Here is a 17,541-nt window from a genome sequence, read left to right as displayed (position 1 = left end):
CATTTGTTTGTTTATTGCTTATTTGCCAAGTACATTTGCATATACCTGGAATTTGTTATCGGCAATTAACCCATCCTAACTATCATGAGGTTAGAGGCCAGCAACCCAACTCTAAGGTAAGTAGATTCAAGGTCAAGGATAATGATCCTAACATGTATGTCCCTAACATGGAGGCCCTTCATAGATTCACTGTAGCCATAGTTTTTCTTTAACTACTTTGGAATACCTACAAATAAAACTGCTGTCACCATAAGATTTCTTGGACAGACTGAAAGTACCACAGTATCACTCACCTGGCAGCATCAGCTCCATATAAGTGCCACAATGTTGGGTGATTTGTTGTAACCCAAACTGTATCACATGGGCTAGAGCAGGTGTGTACATTAGCTGTCAACTGCAAAATACCTGTGGTGACATCACTAACTGGGTGTGGTCAGACGTGTGACAGAGAGAAGTGGAGCAAGTTTTCTGCGCTGTTATTCAATGCAGATTTACCCTTTAACCCAATTCAACCAGGCGTCAGTTTTGGGAATGTCCTAAGTCGGAGAACATATCACAGGCATGCAAACAGCCCCGAGGTGAAAAAGGTGACAACTGGTTGTTTTCTTTCGGGTCAGGTGTCACACAATTGCCCTATATTATCAGAACACACATGGCAAGCTTGTAGTCCCCGTATTTACAAAGCTACAACTCCCAGTAGATGAATTATTTGTTTGAGTGCTTTTTCATTAAGCTATGACAAAGTTTCACTCACATTAAATCGAAACCAAGAATCTTAATTATTATGCATGAGTTTATGGCCAAAACAAATAACACGAAGCCATAAAAATATAATAAAAATAATAATAAATTGACTCATATATGTTATTAACTTTGTTCTTAGAAAATCTTTCTGTATTTACAGGTTTTTAACAGACAAGCAGGTACAGACAAAGAGTGCTTATATACAGAGCAGCACAAGATGTTAAAATGAGTGCTAAAACAGTACCTTATTTACAGATGGACTACAGAGGAAAGTACAGACTAAGAACAAGTTTTATCACAAAACTTCTGTTACTCTACCAAGTATCACAAATCCCATGAGGAACTGTACACTTAAAAACCAAAAAATGGTATATCTACATGAAATCCAATGTTTCTCCAACTGAGAGGCACTGAATTGTATATATTTACATAATATATACATATAAAAGTGTATAAGCATGTATGTTTTCATACATATATAGCTACCTGTGGTGCAAAAGCAGCAAAAGAAATTATATTGTATGACTTCAATACTACAAAATAAAGGTTTGTGCTAAATGGGCTGACTGACAAATAAGGTAATGTTACACCATACATAACTACTATACTGGCAAAATAAAAAGAAAGAAAATTGAGCGTATGTAAATAATGTCCGCTCAAAGTCCCAATGGTCTTAAGTGAACAAAAGATTACAGTCAGTCGTTCATAAAACAGAAGAGATTGTCGATAATACTTCAAGTTCATGCAAAGGTACAAACCATTAAAAATGAAAAAATAAACATTTTCTTCCCTGTTCACCAACCAGCTGTGCAGTGTTTCCCTTCATTGTGAGTAGAAAGAAGGTGCAAAACAAAAAAAGGGGAGACTCTGTGGGCTATGGAACTGAACTGCAACGAAGTACGGGCACTTGGTGGACGACCAGAGTCTGTTTGACTGCCCCGCCCTGATTGGACGGGATGCCGACAGTGGCAGTGTCAGGTATGGTTACTGTGGTGTGGGTGGTTGTGATGGCGCTGGTGGTGGTGCTGGTGCATGAGGTGGTGGTGGTGGTGGTGCTGCTGTTGGTTGCCTCTTCCTCTTTGGGCTGCTTACTAGCAAACTCTGTGATGCTGAAGACGAACTGCAGGCAGCCAAGTTTGATGTAGCTGCCGTGGTGGAGCAGTGCTGTGCCCTCCCAGCCGGCCCCGCTGCCTCCGATCAGGCTGGAGCTGCTGGCCTTGCAGTTGCACGTGAGGCCGGGGCCTCCCTGGGGCTGACTGCTCATCACTCCGCCTGCCGGCATCACACCCACAGTGGGAGTGGGCGCCTCCTGCTGCTCTCTCTTCTTGCTGCGGCCTGAAGCGCGGCAAAACAAGGAAAGCATTGTGTGAGCAGCTGCATGTACAGGTTTCTACACACCTCCTCCTATCCACTGGAATGATGAAGACTTCAAAAGCCAGCACACATTTAAGACTGGCGACAAAATGCTATTGTGGACTTCTATCTCATAATTCTGAAGTGCAATTTTATATATGTTTCAATAAGGCAGTTATTCTCATGCACAATTGCGATAATTCAGGCCTTTTAATTTCTCTTCAGTAGCAAAAAGGCACTTCCATAACAAGGCTATTCTGATGGAAGTAGAGAACAATGAAATAAGGTCGAAGAATGGGGGGAGAAACTCACGGATAATGCCTTGCACTTTGGACACCAGGCCACTAGGTGGAGATGGTGAAGCCTTTTCAGAGAAGTCACAGGAGTAAAGCACATTGTCCACTGTGGTCCCATGTTCACTGTAGTTCAGGAGCTCATAATGCTTAGTATTCTGAGGGGACACAGAACAACCTAATTTATACACCGTGTCTTAAAAATAAATAAAACCCATGCATAAAAACTACAACTAGTAATTAGTGGGTAAAGAGGCGGTTAGTCCCAGAGCAAGGCACTTGGCACCTAGCCTCGATCTCCAGGCTTTTATTGTTTAGTTTTGCTAAAAAATAAAAGCCTGGCCCAGCGCGTCGGTGTACTCGGTATGAGGAAGTGTTTCATTTCCCAACCAACCAGAGTGCAGTGGGCGTCACTCGTAATGTTGTGTTAACGGGGCGGTGGTTGACGGATAGATCGGTGAACCAATGGGATCAGGCGAAATCTCTCACCGGCTCTATACACCCGCCCCTCTATACACGAAATCAGGAGCGTTGGGGCAGCCTACTTGGCACCTAACTGCAAATGTATCCTTCATTGTACGACAGTGTCACTCGCCGGGAAAAAAAGCTCTCAATCCGTCCCAGATGACGCACAGTAGATCTGCTATTTTATGTGAATGTGTGCGTGTGTGAGACAGGCTGTTGTGTATGAAATGAATATGCATTACTCCTCAAGCATAATGTAACCACCATGTCCTGCAAATTATGGTGAAACTAGCTGAGCTTGTAGATCTGCAGTTTTCACCACACGACACCTGCGTACCATAGAGTATAATGTATATATGTACCTATAAAAAGACACCCAAAATAGTGTCATGTGGCTAAGAACAAACAGCAATGATGTCAAAGCCAACGTACCTCATCATAGAAAATGCAGGCATGTTTTCCCGACACATAGTTACAATGACCATAGTTTGTAAGGCACACATCCATGTCAGCACCTGAAAAATAAAAGGAATGAAAGAAGAGCTTGAAAAGACCAAATACACAAGTACACAGGATCTGTTGTATCAATTACTTACACTACTAAACTAGTGTTCGGTGTAGGGCTGTATCTAATGATTACTTTCATAATACATTTTATTTTCAATTATTCAATAAACTGTAACAGTAAAATAAGGTCATGAATGCAAAATGGCACAAAAATATAATATAATGGTACAAGGACAGGCATTCACATTGTGGTGAAATTGTTAACAAGACATTAGAAATATATTATTATTATTATATTTACTTTGTATTTAACATTGTATCTGATGAATTTTCAGTCGATCAATTCATTGATTCATAACTAATTAATCAACGCAGAGAGCTGCATTGGATGTTAGATGGAAAGGTTCTTACCAGATCCTATGTACAATGTCCTGAAGCACATGCTGACAGCTTCACCCTTTCCTGTGAGAGGGTAGAAGACTGCTCTAGCCTGCACCTTCTTTGGACCTGTAAGAAACGACACCGGTGAACAAAACCAAGGACCAGAATGGACACTTATTAGGCAGTGCTGAGTACTAGGACGTAAAAGCAAAATTGTATGAAAGCCAGATTTTCTCGAAACTTCCTTGATCACACAATATGACGTACCGTCCATGTTATAGGATGATATTCATTTATAAAGCACGTATCAAAACATTTAAACCCTGAATAAAATCTCGATGACATAAAAACAAAAGGTGCAATGCATACAGTATATGCAGTATCTTAATTGAATGTTTATGACATGTTTTTCCATGACCTTCCCTGGCAGTGCTGGGCAGGGCTCAGATAAAAGAAGAGAATGTTTTTGTAAATTGTCTTTCCTTATCTTACTGTGGAGGAAAAAAGAAAAGAAAAACAGTGGAAACAATTAGATATTGGCGAGCACCAACACCAGGCTACGCTATCTTACCTTCAGGGACTGGAGATGGGGGTTTCAGGGTGGGGGTGACAGGAGGAGGAGGAAGAGGAGGAGGAAGAAGAGGCGGAGTGACTCCACTGCTTTGAGGAGTGGACATCATTTTGGGTGGGAAAAGCTGCTGGATCCTCTGCCGAGCCAAGAGTTTGATCATCTCTCCATCCAGCTTGTCCAGTTCAATTCCTAATAGGCCAACACGAGTATAGTTCAGATAATTTTGTTTTTAAACTACAATATATAGGTTTTATGTCCACCGTCTCCCTATGGAGAGAGGTAATTGCAACCATGTCTGAACTACAATACATCTGGCTAGTGTCCAATCTGTTCTGCCCTCCGCTTTAAATAACCTTAAAGACATTGTCAACCAGTAGGTGTCCTACCCGACACCAGGGTCTACATTTCTCAAGAGTAGGGAGACCACCTCCAACTACAACAGATGTGCTATAGTTATATTGTAGCAACTCCACCACACAGATTGGTTAAAAAACATTGTATTCATTAAAATAAAGTCCTGGTGGCATGTAGCTGTAACAATTGGGCCAAAAGTATCAGAAACAAGTGTAGTCAGAATGTCGATTTCCTCTTCTGACATAGTCAGAACAAAGGTGCTTTTGCACAAGGAAGTGCTGATGACTCATTACTTTACCAGTTTGGGCATGGCTAACGAACAAATTCAAGGTACTGTTGCATCATTCACTTCGCGGATATGACATCTTTCTTGTAGATGCAAGCTGGTATGCAAATGGAAGATATTGTGCGTCACTGTATCACAGGCTCATGAGCCAGACCCAAACCCACAACCCTGGGAAAAGATCCAAACCCATAACCTTGTGAACATACCCAAACGTATGACCCAGTGATCGATCCAAACCCATAACCAGACCCAAACCGACGACCCTGTGACAAGATCATTATGGCGTACAAACTATCAGGAGGATGCTTCACAGTATGAATTAATAATAAGGCAACACAGCTTACCTCCATCACCGTCCATAGCAGCCTTCATGTGGTTGGACAGGTCAGCTATGGAGGAGATGACACCAGCACCAGTACTACCCAGTACTGCCTTTACACCTGGAGAGGAGAATCCTGGAGACACATGCAAACGACACAGAACTGAATGGAGGAAACGTGATGCAGACGCATGTATGCCATTCCCAACGTAAAATCAAGCATACAATCGCTGTAATTGGCTGACAGAGTGGGTGACACTTGGAGGGAGCGCTTGTTTTGGTTCACACGATAACCTGTTTCGTCCACCATGGCTGGCCAACTTGGACAATGCGCTCGGGGACGCGCTAGGCCACTGGCTGCTCTGTGCGGGCACTCCCTAGCCTGGCAACTCTGAAACTTTTTACAATCATTTGAGAACACGTCAGGTGTGCCAACAGCGAGGACTGGAGGCTCGTGAGGCACGCCTGTCTTGTTCTCAAGGGATTTAAAGCCCTTCATTTGTTGTAAAACCTTGCACATACACGAAACATGAAATGAACCAAAACAAGCGCTCACCTTGGGAATGGCACACATCCGATGCAAACAGTCTCTGTGATTTTGACTTTCAATAAGCTTCTTCACAAACTTCAACTCGAATGGTGCGCAAAAAATGTATTCAACACAACTTAAATGTTCAAACTTCTGAATACCAAATGTCAAAAGGGAAGCATCACAGAGGTAAGGAAGGGAAGATTTTAGTCAATTGTTTTCTTTTCATTAGCATGGGCAAGATTCAACTCTTTATCCAAGAGGGAGGGGAAAAAACCTGCTTAAGTCCCTACTCATGTAATACATTATCTATTAAGAACACTATTTAAGTAATTACTTAATCATTCACAAATTGTTAAAAGGCTTCCTAGTTGTTCACAGGCTTCATAGTCCACCGTCTGACCTCCTGTAATCACAAGCCTGACCCTGAGAATACTTTCTATATCCCAGGACGGGAACAATTCATATCGTTCATGAATATATCCATCAGCAAGAGTTCAAAGCAACCTCAGGAAAAAATAACGATCCCTGAAATCTACTCAACTACTGATTCAGAGAACGCCTTACCTGCTGGACTTGGTGACGATCCTAGCTTGGCTGTGCCATGGTCCAGGATGGCTTTAGGGAGTGGGGAGGCTGAGGGGACACTGGGGGTGGTGGAGAGGGGTGGTTTCTCATCACTGCTCATACAGTCTGCCAGTGGCCCAGACTGGGTCCTGTGGTTCTGCTGCCCTGTCTTGGAAACTAACGTTGGGGGAGCTGGGAAGCCTTTCTGGGCACAGACCTCCATCGGGCTCACGCTCTCCCTTTTTATGACGGCTGCAACTATGTGGTTAGGTAGATCAGAGCAGGTGGTGGAGGCGGCTGTGGGGGCAGGGTCTTGTACAGTCGGGCTGGGTTGCGTTCTGTGTTGGAGCTCAGTCTGCCTGCACGAGTCCGACGCACTGTCACAGTCCACAGGGCCGTTGGCTTTGGGAGGCCGCCGCTCCTCTACTAGGGGCCCGTTGGGCTTTCTGCAATTCTGACAGGGCCTCACAATGCAGTTACAACTATCCATCTCGGCCAAGGGGCCCTTGGGTACAGGGGCCCCGTGGGGGCCATCAAATCTACCGCAGGGTTTCAAACAGGGGACGGGAGAGGAAGTCCTTTCCGATGAGACCAGAGGTTTGAGCAGCTCCCCCGTGACACAGGATTTAATATCGACCTTCTGCTCAGTGTCCCATCCCACTGATGACGACACTGATGTGGGAGTTGACGACGACGAGGCCTTTTGCTTGATGGAAAGGTGCCTCATGATGCTGCACTGGAGAGCAAGGACATCTTGTAGCCACTGTTGAGCATATTAAAAGGCACGATTTAGACCAGAACAAGCGGAAAACACCAAGTGTTGCATTTTGTAGTCCTAAAACCCGGAGGTGAGTTATCATGGTTGAGCTACGGGTTCCCTTGCCAATTTCCGATAGTTTTTTTTTGTACTAAGACATAAATGACACCCCATAATATTTCAACCGTGACTTATGTGGTAAAATAAAATGGCTATGTATTTTTGCCGTTGAATCATTGTGTTTATTTATTTATTGAGCTTTGCGAGCTGTGCATACCTCCTGCTGCTCTGCCTCTGTGGTGAAGTGCTTGGGGGACTGTTGGTCCAGAACGCCACTACAGACCAGCTCTGATTGACGGACCCCTGCGGGGGCCAGCATGGGGGGAGGGTTCTGATACTGGGACTTGATGGCATCTGGCACCTGAGAACAAAGAGCTTCTCATGAAATACAGTATAATCTGGAACACTGGAAGTATAAAACGTTAATTCGTTTCTCATGCATCACTGTGATTCTTTTCAGACATTTCTGCCTTACTGAAAGAGGACAGTGAATAATAAAGACAGGAAAGTAATAGGCATAGGAGGGGTTGAAATGCAACACAGGGACTTGAGGTGGGACTCAAACAAAAAGCTGAATTTTCCATGCTCCAATTAATTCAAGAAGAAGTTGTACCTTGATCGTCTTTTTGTTGTGCTGGTGAGTGGTGCGTCGGTTGGGCGTGTTTTGCCGATGGACACGGCGCAGGAAGTCCACTTTCACGGCATGCTGGGACATGCGGTCCTGGAACTGGTCAAAGAGCTGGCAGCGGTTGGTCAAGCTCAGGCTCCTCTGGTTCAGCTAGACAACAGCAGGACAGCAGGTCAATATCTAAACAAATGGCAGTCTTTATAACCGTTAAAAAAAGAAGAAAGGGCCCGGACGGTCGGCATAACCGTCTGGGCACCTAGGCTGGTAATCCAGCCTGACAGCGTGTCGCGGGTTCGACTCCCGATCCCGGCGGCCTTTGCGGCATGTCACTCCCCATATCTCTCCCCATTTCCGATCAGCCTACTGTCCTATCAATAAAAGGCATAAAAGTCCAAAAATAAATCTTGAAAAAAAGAAGAAAGACCGGCTCCCTCAAAAGAAAAAAGGTGCAGCCACAAAAATAGTAGGGATGTGCATATGACTAAAATCCTTTTAGATTATACTGTTCTCCTTAAGAATGGTTCATTAGAAAACCCCTCCACCCCCCCGCCAGACTTTTTAAAGCGTGGCTCTGTAGGAGGCTAGCTGTAATAGAAAGATGGACACCACTCTGTTTACATTTTTCATTTGCATCTTTAATGCAGAAGTGCAGGTCTATCCCTTCATGTAGTCTTCACGCAACGTCTACTTGCTAAGATATTGTTTGAAAGGGACTGGTCCTGGACCATTTTATAACTTTGATGTCTACTGTACTGAAAGTCTTAGATTGCACAGACGCGTACAATTCAGAGAAAGTACTTTCTAAAGCATAATGCTTCTTGGGCACTAATAATGTTTGTGCTCAGAACCATGTCTCTTACCACGAGGTGTTCAACGTGGTTGGGACACATCCACTTGCCGGCTGGTAGGGCGGTGAGCGGAGGGTCCAGGCAATCCATGTGGAACAGCAGTGGGCAATAGTCACACTGGATGAGAGGAGCCATCCTGCAGCTCCTGAGATGAGGATGCAAAGCAGAGGAGGTAACTTTATCTGCATTCATATCTAGGACTGCACAATACTGACAACAAATTGTTATATTTTTCATGAATGTTGTGATCTCTGGTATTTTGGTCCATGGCAGAATATTCCACATTGACCTTTCAAGTTTTGTTGAATTAAATTGTGATAAACAATATAGCGATATACTATCCATACATTAAATGCAAATTTGAGTGTATAAACCCAGTAATAACCAACCTGCTGCAAGTAAAGCAGACTTTGACTGGCAGAGGGACCAGGCCGTTGGTGTCCAACTCGTGCTGGGGCCTCCTGAATGGCTTCCCCAGAAGATCCTCTTTTCTTCTCCGCTTACTGGTGCCTGGAAAAACCAACAGCAAATCAAAACGCTTGCCTGATGATCAACCACAAAAGAAAAGACATTGCATTGCCCATCGAAAAGAAGTCTTAAAAGCAGATAACTGTATCTGAATCTTGGGTTTTATGAATTTCCCAGACCAGGACAGCATATCGTTACCTGGTAGTGCGGTAGTGCATGTGAGCTCATTGGGCAGCTGAAACTGTGTGGGGTTTCTCTCCATAGCAGCAGCAATCAGCAACTGAAAGGGCCTCTTGAGGAGGCGAGGCATGGGCGGAGGCGGAATAGTGCCCTCAAGCTCCGACCCTTGAGCTTCCTCCTCTACCTCCGCCGTCTCGTCCTCGCCGTCGTTTTGCTCCTCTGAAGGAGTCGGCGTGGAGGAAGTGTTGGAGGTCGGCGTGCCAGGCCGACTGCTGGGTCTGCTGCCGGTCCGGCGGTCCAGGAGTCGGACCTGAGCCACCCTGAGGCCGGGCCCCGCGGCCCCGGCCCCCGGGGGCAGGCCGTCCAACCGCAGTGGACCGGAGTTGAGCTCCAACTCCACCGCTGGGGACACCGAGCGCTTGGCCACCACCTTCTCCGGCAGACCGTTGGTCTGCTCAGACTTCGACTCTCGTTTCTGAGGGAAGGGGAGCAGATGAGATCAGAGAGATGCTGTAATGATCTTTGATCTTTAGATCTATGGCAAAAGAGGACCTTTAAATGCTACATCTACAACGACAGATAAACAGTTTGCACTCAAACGGTACTGAATAAAAACAACAACATGCTGCTCACCTTTTTTCGGACATTACATCGATGACACATCCACTCACCAGGGGGCAGCATCTCTTCACTTAGAGGTGGGTTACTATGGTAACAAAGAGATAAAAGGCTATTATCAGTACTGTTAGTTATTCATTATCCCTAATGTTGATATAACAGATAGAAGTGGTTAAGTTCAGGGCAACTCAATCTAGCCCTATGTCTGTACAATACCAGCAGTGTTTAAAACTCAATCTAGTAACAAAGACAAAAAAAGTCAGATTGAATCATTAGTCATTAATGAAAATATATATAACAAAAAAATTCAGTACATACACTTTGCTCTGCCTCCATCTAGTGGACAAATTATATCACTGTATAACTCTATCACTGTAATGCCTGTGTTTAGTTAGTACAGCTGACAACTCAGCTGTAAAACCGACCATGAACTGAATGTTATCTTAACAGTTCGTAGCACCAGTTACAACAACTGAGGCATGACATATGTATGTAAAGAGACACATGTAAAAACAAATGTGTATATATATTACTTAACCATATATCATTTTTCAACTAGAGTAAATTGCTGTCACCTGTTCATATCTGGAGACATACACACATCCCAAAATGTATGCGTGCATACTGTATGCATGTAGTATACATTCTGAGATGTGTGTCTTACATACTTCATGTCATGCCGTACATATTTGTTCATGCCTCGTCAGAAACCATACCTGCAGTATATTGTGTGCAATATCCTTTTTGTATTATGCTCAATCATATCAGTGAGTCACAAACGTCCCAGGTCCCACGCGCATGCAAACTGTATGTAAAATGTGTCTAGTGTTACAGTGTTATAGCAGACACGCACAACATGCCACTGATACCAATGCCAAGATAATGATCATCCATCATTGTAGAGAAGCAAATCCCACCTCACCTTTTGTCAAACAGTTGCTATTTTACATTATTTGTCACTCTCTGAACCCACGACTAAAACAACAATCATATGGCAAACAGATGTGTTAACGTTCGTGGAGAAAGGCATGTGTACCAATAACACACGACTGTTACACATATTTCTGTAAATCTAGCATTGCATGCATGACGTTCTGTCCTTTTGCCTATTTAGTTTTTGGTGGTCAGCAGTGTTTCCAGGTTTAGAGAGAGAAACATGCAACCAGGTCTAAAAAAAACAAGCCCAAAAGAAGCGAGCCCTTTTCCCTTTAAACATATACATTGGCTACTTTCAAAAACATCTTAGCCTGCATGGTTAAAAAAAATGCTGAGAATGTCATCTGGGGGGGGGGGGGGGGGGGCTGTACAACGGTCTTATAATAACAAATAGCCCCTGCATCTGCATGCAATGCATCATCACAAACGACGCACACAGACAGTACAGGCCCATTTTCATCTGCAAAGCGTAGCCTATGTACCGTTACGTGCATAGCTGCGATTTAAAATGTTGGTAAGATGGCGCTGGAATAGAACAAAAAAAAAAAATCCAGGGAGGTCGCCATATTGTAAACAGAGACAGAGACAGACTCCATTTTTAGCAGCGGAATAGAGCCGCTCTGACCGATTGCCAGCGTTCCGCGGCAAATTCTAACTTTATTAATGCTCTAATAATTCAACCCGCTAAATAATCAAAAAAAATGCCATAAACGAAGAAGAGACCGCTTCTACGCCTCGTTTACTTCCACTCGACATTGGTTGACGTGACGACAAGACAATATCAATGAACTAAGAGACGGAATGTGGACAAAATGAATCGACAACATCGAGCGCACCCATGTTTATACTTCGTCGTACGACGGTGTCGCTTGCCGAAACGAAACGGAACTACAGGCTCAAGCTTTTTAGGGGTCCGTTTGCACTTTCTCTCTGTTCCACTAAAGCATACGTGGTATTTTTTTCCCCCCACCGCAATGAATCACTTTGAAGTGAACACCATTAAGTTGTTCTAAAAGCTTGAAATGGACCATAAGCAGCCTGACGTTTTCTTGCATCAAAGAGCTAGAGAGAATGCACGCCTGGTCTGTGTGTGTGTGTGTGTGTGTGTGTGTGTGTGTGTGTGTGTGTGTGTGTGTGTGTATATATTCATATTTATACACACACACATCGTATGGGGGAACATCACCTACTCTACTGGTACACATACTTCTCTAAATCTAGCATTGCGTGCATGACGTTCTGTTCTTCTGCCTGGCCTGCCCGTGTAGTTTTTGGTGGTCAGACGCAGTGTTGCCATGTTCGCTTGTTATAAGCGACGTTGGGCTTCTTTTTCTGTAAAGTTGCTGGTAAAAAAATTGGCAGTTGCGAGTTGCAGGTTTTTTGGGCTCGTTTCTTAAGTGTAGTTGTTGGTCCAACATTTTATTATCATTTAAACCAGTGGTTCTCAAATATTTTCAAGAAAATGTTGTGCCAGGGAGCATGTGTTATTAGAATGTTTTAAAAATATATTCCACATTTTATTGTAAAATAGCAGATCTACAAGCTCACAACACGTCGCGATGTTGTGAGCTTGTAGATCGGCTATTTTCAAATAGCCGATGCAGGCCTGGGTTTAAAGTGATATGTGGCCTCTAGTTGCTTCTTTTGGGCTTGTTTCCGTAGACCTTGTTGCTTGTTTCTCTCACAAAACCTGGCTACAATGGTCAGACATTCCAGAGATCACAGCAGAGAGAGAGAGAACCTCTCTCTACATTCAGTAATACATGCTGATTCAGGCTCATGGTTTATGGTTGTGTAGAAGAATGGAAGGTTTATTTATTTCATATACCAGCACTGGAGGTGGAAGGCCGCCGGGCAGTGGTCACAGCACAGCAGATCGCCTCCTTCTCGGCAGCTGTCACAGGTGTCGTGGTTGGTGGCCCTGCCACTCCTCCGGACGTCCCTCACCTGCTTCCTGCTCCTCTTGTCCACCTCCTCAGACTTTGGAGGAGGCGCCAGCAAAGTCTGGATTTGCTGTAGTAAAAAAAAAGAAAGTTTAAAATATGGGGTATTAAATACTCACTAGCAGTGGCTGTCAGTCACGTCTAATGGTCACGTCTTTGAGTTTAATATCCTGCTTTGGGGCAATAGTGGTGCATTTTATGAGGACTAACGTCGAGGCCCAGAAGAACCGCCACAGTTCAATGTTGCCATGTCGGCTTATTATAAGCGACTTTGGGCTTCTTTTTCTGTAAATGTAAAGTTTCTTGTAAAAATTGGTGGTTGCGGTTTTTTGGTCTCGTCTCGTTTCTAAAGTGTAGGCTACTTGCTTATTGAGGCTTGCTTCCAATTTTTTTTTAAACATTATTATTTAAACCGGTGGTTCTCAAATATTGTCATGAAAAGTTTCAAATAGCCGATGCATATAGGTTTAAAGTGCTCGTGTGGCCTAACTTTGCTTATTTTGGGCTTGTTTTCATAGACCTGGTTGCTTATTTCTCTAGCTAAATCTGGCAACAATGCCACAGTTTAGTGACTGCATGTATAAGACGTTTTGTGGATCGTTTTGATACTGGTGTGTAAATCAAAAACACTTTCACCAGTGACATCGACACGAAAATAAAATGAGAATTCCGTGTGACTTGATGATGGGCTTAGTCTAAGTGCATCAATAGAAAACTAAATAGAAACTGACACCGACTTTAAGACGTCCACATGTAAATGTACTTAAGGCCTGAGTACTATACAAACCCCCAGTTTAAAAATACATTAAATACTTTTCCAGGACCTGCACACACACCCTGTTAAAAAAACAGAACACAGTACAATCCTGAGGGTTAATCTACCCGCCCGGGGTCCATTTGACTCCATTTTGAACACACTCTCGGATGTAAAACTAACAGATCATTTGACTCTGCATCATGATGTGTGTATAAACTCCTGTAAAAGGCCTGCAGAAAGAAGCTGCACACACACACACCTCCATTAAGCCTCCAGAGGTGTCCAAGTCGTACACAATCGTCGGGGTCTCCATTTTGTCCCACATTCATCCGATGGAAGCCAACGCACAAACCCAATCTGCGGTGGGTGAAAAATATCCGATCAGACACAACGACGATGAAAAGCAAGGCTCGATCCACGGGGCGAACCTTCACCCTTTCAAGCCTTTTTTTGGGTGTGAACTAATTGTTTGTTTTCCCCTTTTCGCTCCGCTAGAAAAATGCCCCCGGTGGCTAATGTTAGCCGGCTAACGTTAGCCACTACTAGCCACCAGAAGACGTCAACCCAGTCAAGGTTGTATGTGTGGAGGCTAACGGCTAGGGCTAACCCTGCTAGCCCCGTTAGCTTCTTCTGCTTCAGTCGCCCAAACGAAAAGACAACAACAGCCCTACGATAAACAACGCGGTCCGATCGCGTTGATGCTTCGATCAAACGCCTCGCGGATGCAAACAGAAACCGTGTGGGATGTTGCCGTTTTTCAGTTCAGGTTCTGGTTATACACACAAAACGATCCTCCGGAGGCCCTGATTAGCTGTTCAGCCATGATTCCTCCTGCTTCTGCTCCTGCAAGAAGAAGCAGCAGGCTCGGAAATCTGCAACAAGCCCGTCCGATCCCATTGTCAACAAAACACACACGAAATGCAACGGAACACACGGTGCAGATCCCCACCAATCCAATGATCCAATGCGCGGCGAACGACAGGCGGCTCTGGAGATGTTTTAATCCGTGAATAATGTGTGTGCAGATGCGAAAGGGTTGGTGTTATTGTTGTGAAAAAAGCCTCCTCTCTCGGTGCATCAACACTCTGCTAGCAACATCCTCTCCTCTTGGCGCAACCGCGAACCGCCGCACGAGCATGCGCGCTGCTATGATGGAGAAAATAATTATTTTTTGATTAGATTATGATTATTATTTTTTTGTTCTCCCTTGGATTTTGTATTAATTCACTCAATACATTAATTAAAAACTAGTCACCATACATAAACTACAAAAAAATGTGTTGGGAGAGGAAAGAAATGTAGAGGGCGCCACAGGGGTGGCCTATAACCGCCTAACTCAAATCAAATCTCCCTTTCTGCCTTTTAGTCTTAGCTTAATGTTTTTGTCTTTGCTACATTTTTTGCCTTTTAAGTATTTCTCTCCTAATAAAGTTGTTTATTTGGATTTGTGTTGTAAAGCGACTTTACAAAAGTAAAGCGCTATATAAGTGTGATGTATTATTCTTCTTCTTATTATTAGGGCTCGTCCGTCCTCCCCCAAACGTATGAAAAATGTAAAAGGATGGGACTTTTTTTGTTTTGTTTTTGTTTTTGTTTGTTTATGTTATGTTTTTTTTTAATTGCTGTTCGTGTAAACATATCATTCCAATACAAACGGGCATGGAAATTAGCTGAGCCGACACACTGCGAAATAATTGTTTTTTCTTTCTTAAACTCAAATTAATTTGTCTGAAAATGTGCCCACTCTTCCTAGGGCCCAGTTTTCCCGGTGCCCACTCTGTTTCCCTAGTGCCCACCCACTCTTCTAACCCAATGTGCCCACTCTTCCGGGTGCCCACATTTCCCAAGTGCCTACTCTTCCTAGGTACTCAGTGTTTTCCCTTTACTTGTGTGTTGGTGCTCACCTTTCCTATTACCGATTTTAATTGTCCAGTCCAGCACCTAATTGGAAGTGCATATCTAGACCTACTAAAGCTATATATACATTAGGGGGCCCCATATGGTTTCAGAACCAAAGGTTTGAGAAGATTTGTTCAAATGTGCATCATTTTGTGAAAACGATTGCTCAGTATTCTAATCAGAAGTCAGGACTCAGAATGACGTTCTCATCTCTTAGACACTAAACTTATGAGCGCTGTTGTATCAGATGACATATTCTAGTTGTTTTGTATATGAATCACAATATTTTCACAATTTTCTTCAGTCCCCTAAATAACACTGAGAAGTGCATCAGATATGTTGTATGCTCACACACATGATACAGACTGAGAAGTACAGGGATTATCAATTTCCCTGTAACATATACATTGATATGACAAGACACCGTGAACTCAATAATCTTAATGGAGCAATTAAGTGACAAGGGTGACATCTGGTGGCCAATCCAATGATATCTCTCAGTGCTGTTTCATTTCATTGCTTGTCACATCCATGTTGTTTTTCATGGCCACGCCCACACATGATTGTGAAACCCAGATTTCAGTGCACTTGTGATTGAAAGCAAACTGGATTTGTTTTTCTATCAATGTTTGATGATATTATTAATTAATTATTAATTGGCTCATCATTTCCTGAGCAGTAGATGCTTGGTTTCCCACGAGACTTGGGTTTGAATCCTGGTTGTTATATATGCTGCAAAGGAAAATGTTTCATATATAATTTATTTTTGGACTACATTCAAATCTCATTTGAGAGATTTTCCATGGACCAAAATGAATCTGAACAACTTAAGAAAACCAGAGGTTTTCATCATCTGAGTTGCCTTTCTTTCTAATTTCTATCAAGTAAAGTTGATATAAAATATAAATAATAATACATTAGATATTAAATTCTCGACTTTGTACAATATGTTTATGAGCATGTCTGTCATATTTTAATAATAATAATAATAATAATAATAATAATAATAGTAGTAGTAGTAGTAGTATGAACCTTCCTACCCCTAGAAGATACATCATTAGGCAGTTATAGGCACATATGTGTCTGCTGGTGAGAACACAGCAAACAGCAGAGGAGATGAGAAGGTATCAGTCCTTGGGTTGAAACATGTTGGCTTCAGGCTGGTTAAAGAGGTGGTGCCATGGTTTTGCACCTTTTCTGTTTTTCATGTGTCTATGAGGTTGATAGAACTTCATTAAGCCCCCTGGTGGTGTTTTATGGTGTTTTATGTCTTCTCTAACTATTTTGAGTTTCTTCCTGGAGGCTGAAATCTTGAGGGTCAAACGTGCCAATAGAAAAACAGCGCTATATTGACACAGTAGAAATACACCCTCCCCCTCAGGACAGGTGGGTGGTCTTGTAGGAGGAGGCGGAGGGACTGGTGCAGGTGGGAGGTGCTAAGGTGAGAACCAGGTATACTTAATGAACTGGAGGCGTGTCCACATAAAAACATAATTTTAACTTTTTTGTATCTTTCTGTAAACTTTTTTGAAAAAAATCTTCCTCCTAGTATAACAATAATAGGTCTACCTGATGATCATGTTTTAGGGGGAGAAAAAATCACGGCACCCAGTCTTTAAGCTTGCTGTTGAAACCATCCCATTCTTTGTATGGGCATCCACATGACACAGCTTCACACACAGTCTTCTCTGCAGGTCCAGAATGGTAGTGCCATTTGTCAATGTTTGGGGTATAGGCTTATACAGGTATCAGGCTAGCAATCTAGAATGCATTTGTTTCGGTCTGTTTGTTTGATATGACAACTTTCATTATAATAATAATTATAACTAATGTATCTAGTGTAATAGCTATTGTATAGTGTAATAATAATAATAGAGAGTGTAATAATACAGAATGGACACAGCATATGAATACAGGTAGACTAGCTAGTCAGAGAACCCAGTTTGCACCCCAAATTGTGTCAGTCCAAAAAGTGCCCATTCTCAGGTGCCCACTCTTCTGGTTACCCAATTCACTACTCAGAGAACCACACCATCAAGTTTGATAAAGCATTATTTATTTAAAGAAAATAGAATATT

The 17,541-nt window shown here is 43.1% G+C and overlaps 1 protein-coding gene across 1 annotated transcript; it reads right to left on the bottom strand.

Annotated features, from left to right (window-relative positions):
• Window positions 1–754: 754 nt before the first annotated feature.
• phf12b (PHD finger protein 12b) lies at window positions 755–14,796 on the bottom strand. Its single transcript, XM_080429552.1, has 15 exons — window positions 13,824–14,796; window positions 12,693–12,877; window positions 9,944–10,016; window positions 9,329–9,785; window positions 9,052–9,172; window positions 8,675–8,807; window positions 7,800–7,964; window positions 7,404–7,547; window positions 6,370–7,132; window positions 5,299–5,409; window positions 4,315–4,503; window positions 3,774–3,869; window positions 3,288–3,370; window positions 2,410–2,548; window positions 755–2,079 (listed from the first exon to the last, which is right to left on the bottom strand). The coding sequence occupies exons 1-15, from the start codon at window positions 13,887–13,889 to the stop codon at window positions 1,619–1,621; spliced, it is 3,186 nt and encodes a 1,061-aa protein (XP_080285678.1). The 5' UTR covers window positions 13,890–14,796; the 3' UTR covers window positions 755–1,618.
• Between the last annotated feature and the right edge of the window lie 2,745 nt (window positions 14,797–17,541).

The sequence above is a fragment of the Gymnoscopelus braueri genome (genome assembly GCF_963280865.1).
Source record: "Gymnoscopelus braueri genome assembly, chromosome: 5".
In the NCBI taxonomy this organism is placed as follows: Eukaryota; Metazoa; Chordata; class Actinopteri; order Myctophiformes; family Myctophidae; genus Gymnoscopelus; species Gymnoscopelus braueri.
This window is presented reverse-complemented; position numbering and strand designations above follow the sequence as displayed.

Bases quoted from the DNA above. Each gene is read 5' to 3' on its own strand.
- phf12b (XM_080429552.1), bottom strand. From the start codon at position 13,889: ATGTGGGACAAAATGGAGACCCCGACGATTGTGTACGACTTGGACACC. The intron at 9,173-9,328 runs GTAACGATATGC...TGGTTTTTCCAG, and splicing joins ATGCACTACCGCACTACCAG to GCACCAGTAAGCGGAGAAGA. The intron at 2,080-2,409 runs GTGAGTTTCTCC...GCCGCGCTTCAG, and splicing joins CAAAGTGCAAGGCATTATCC to GCCGCAGCAAGAAGAGAGAG.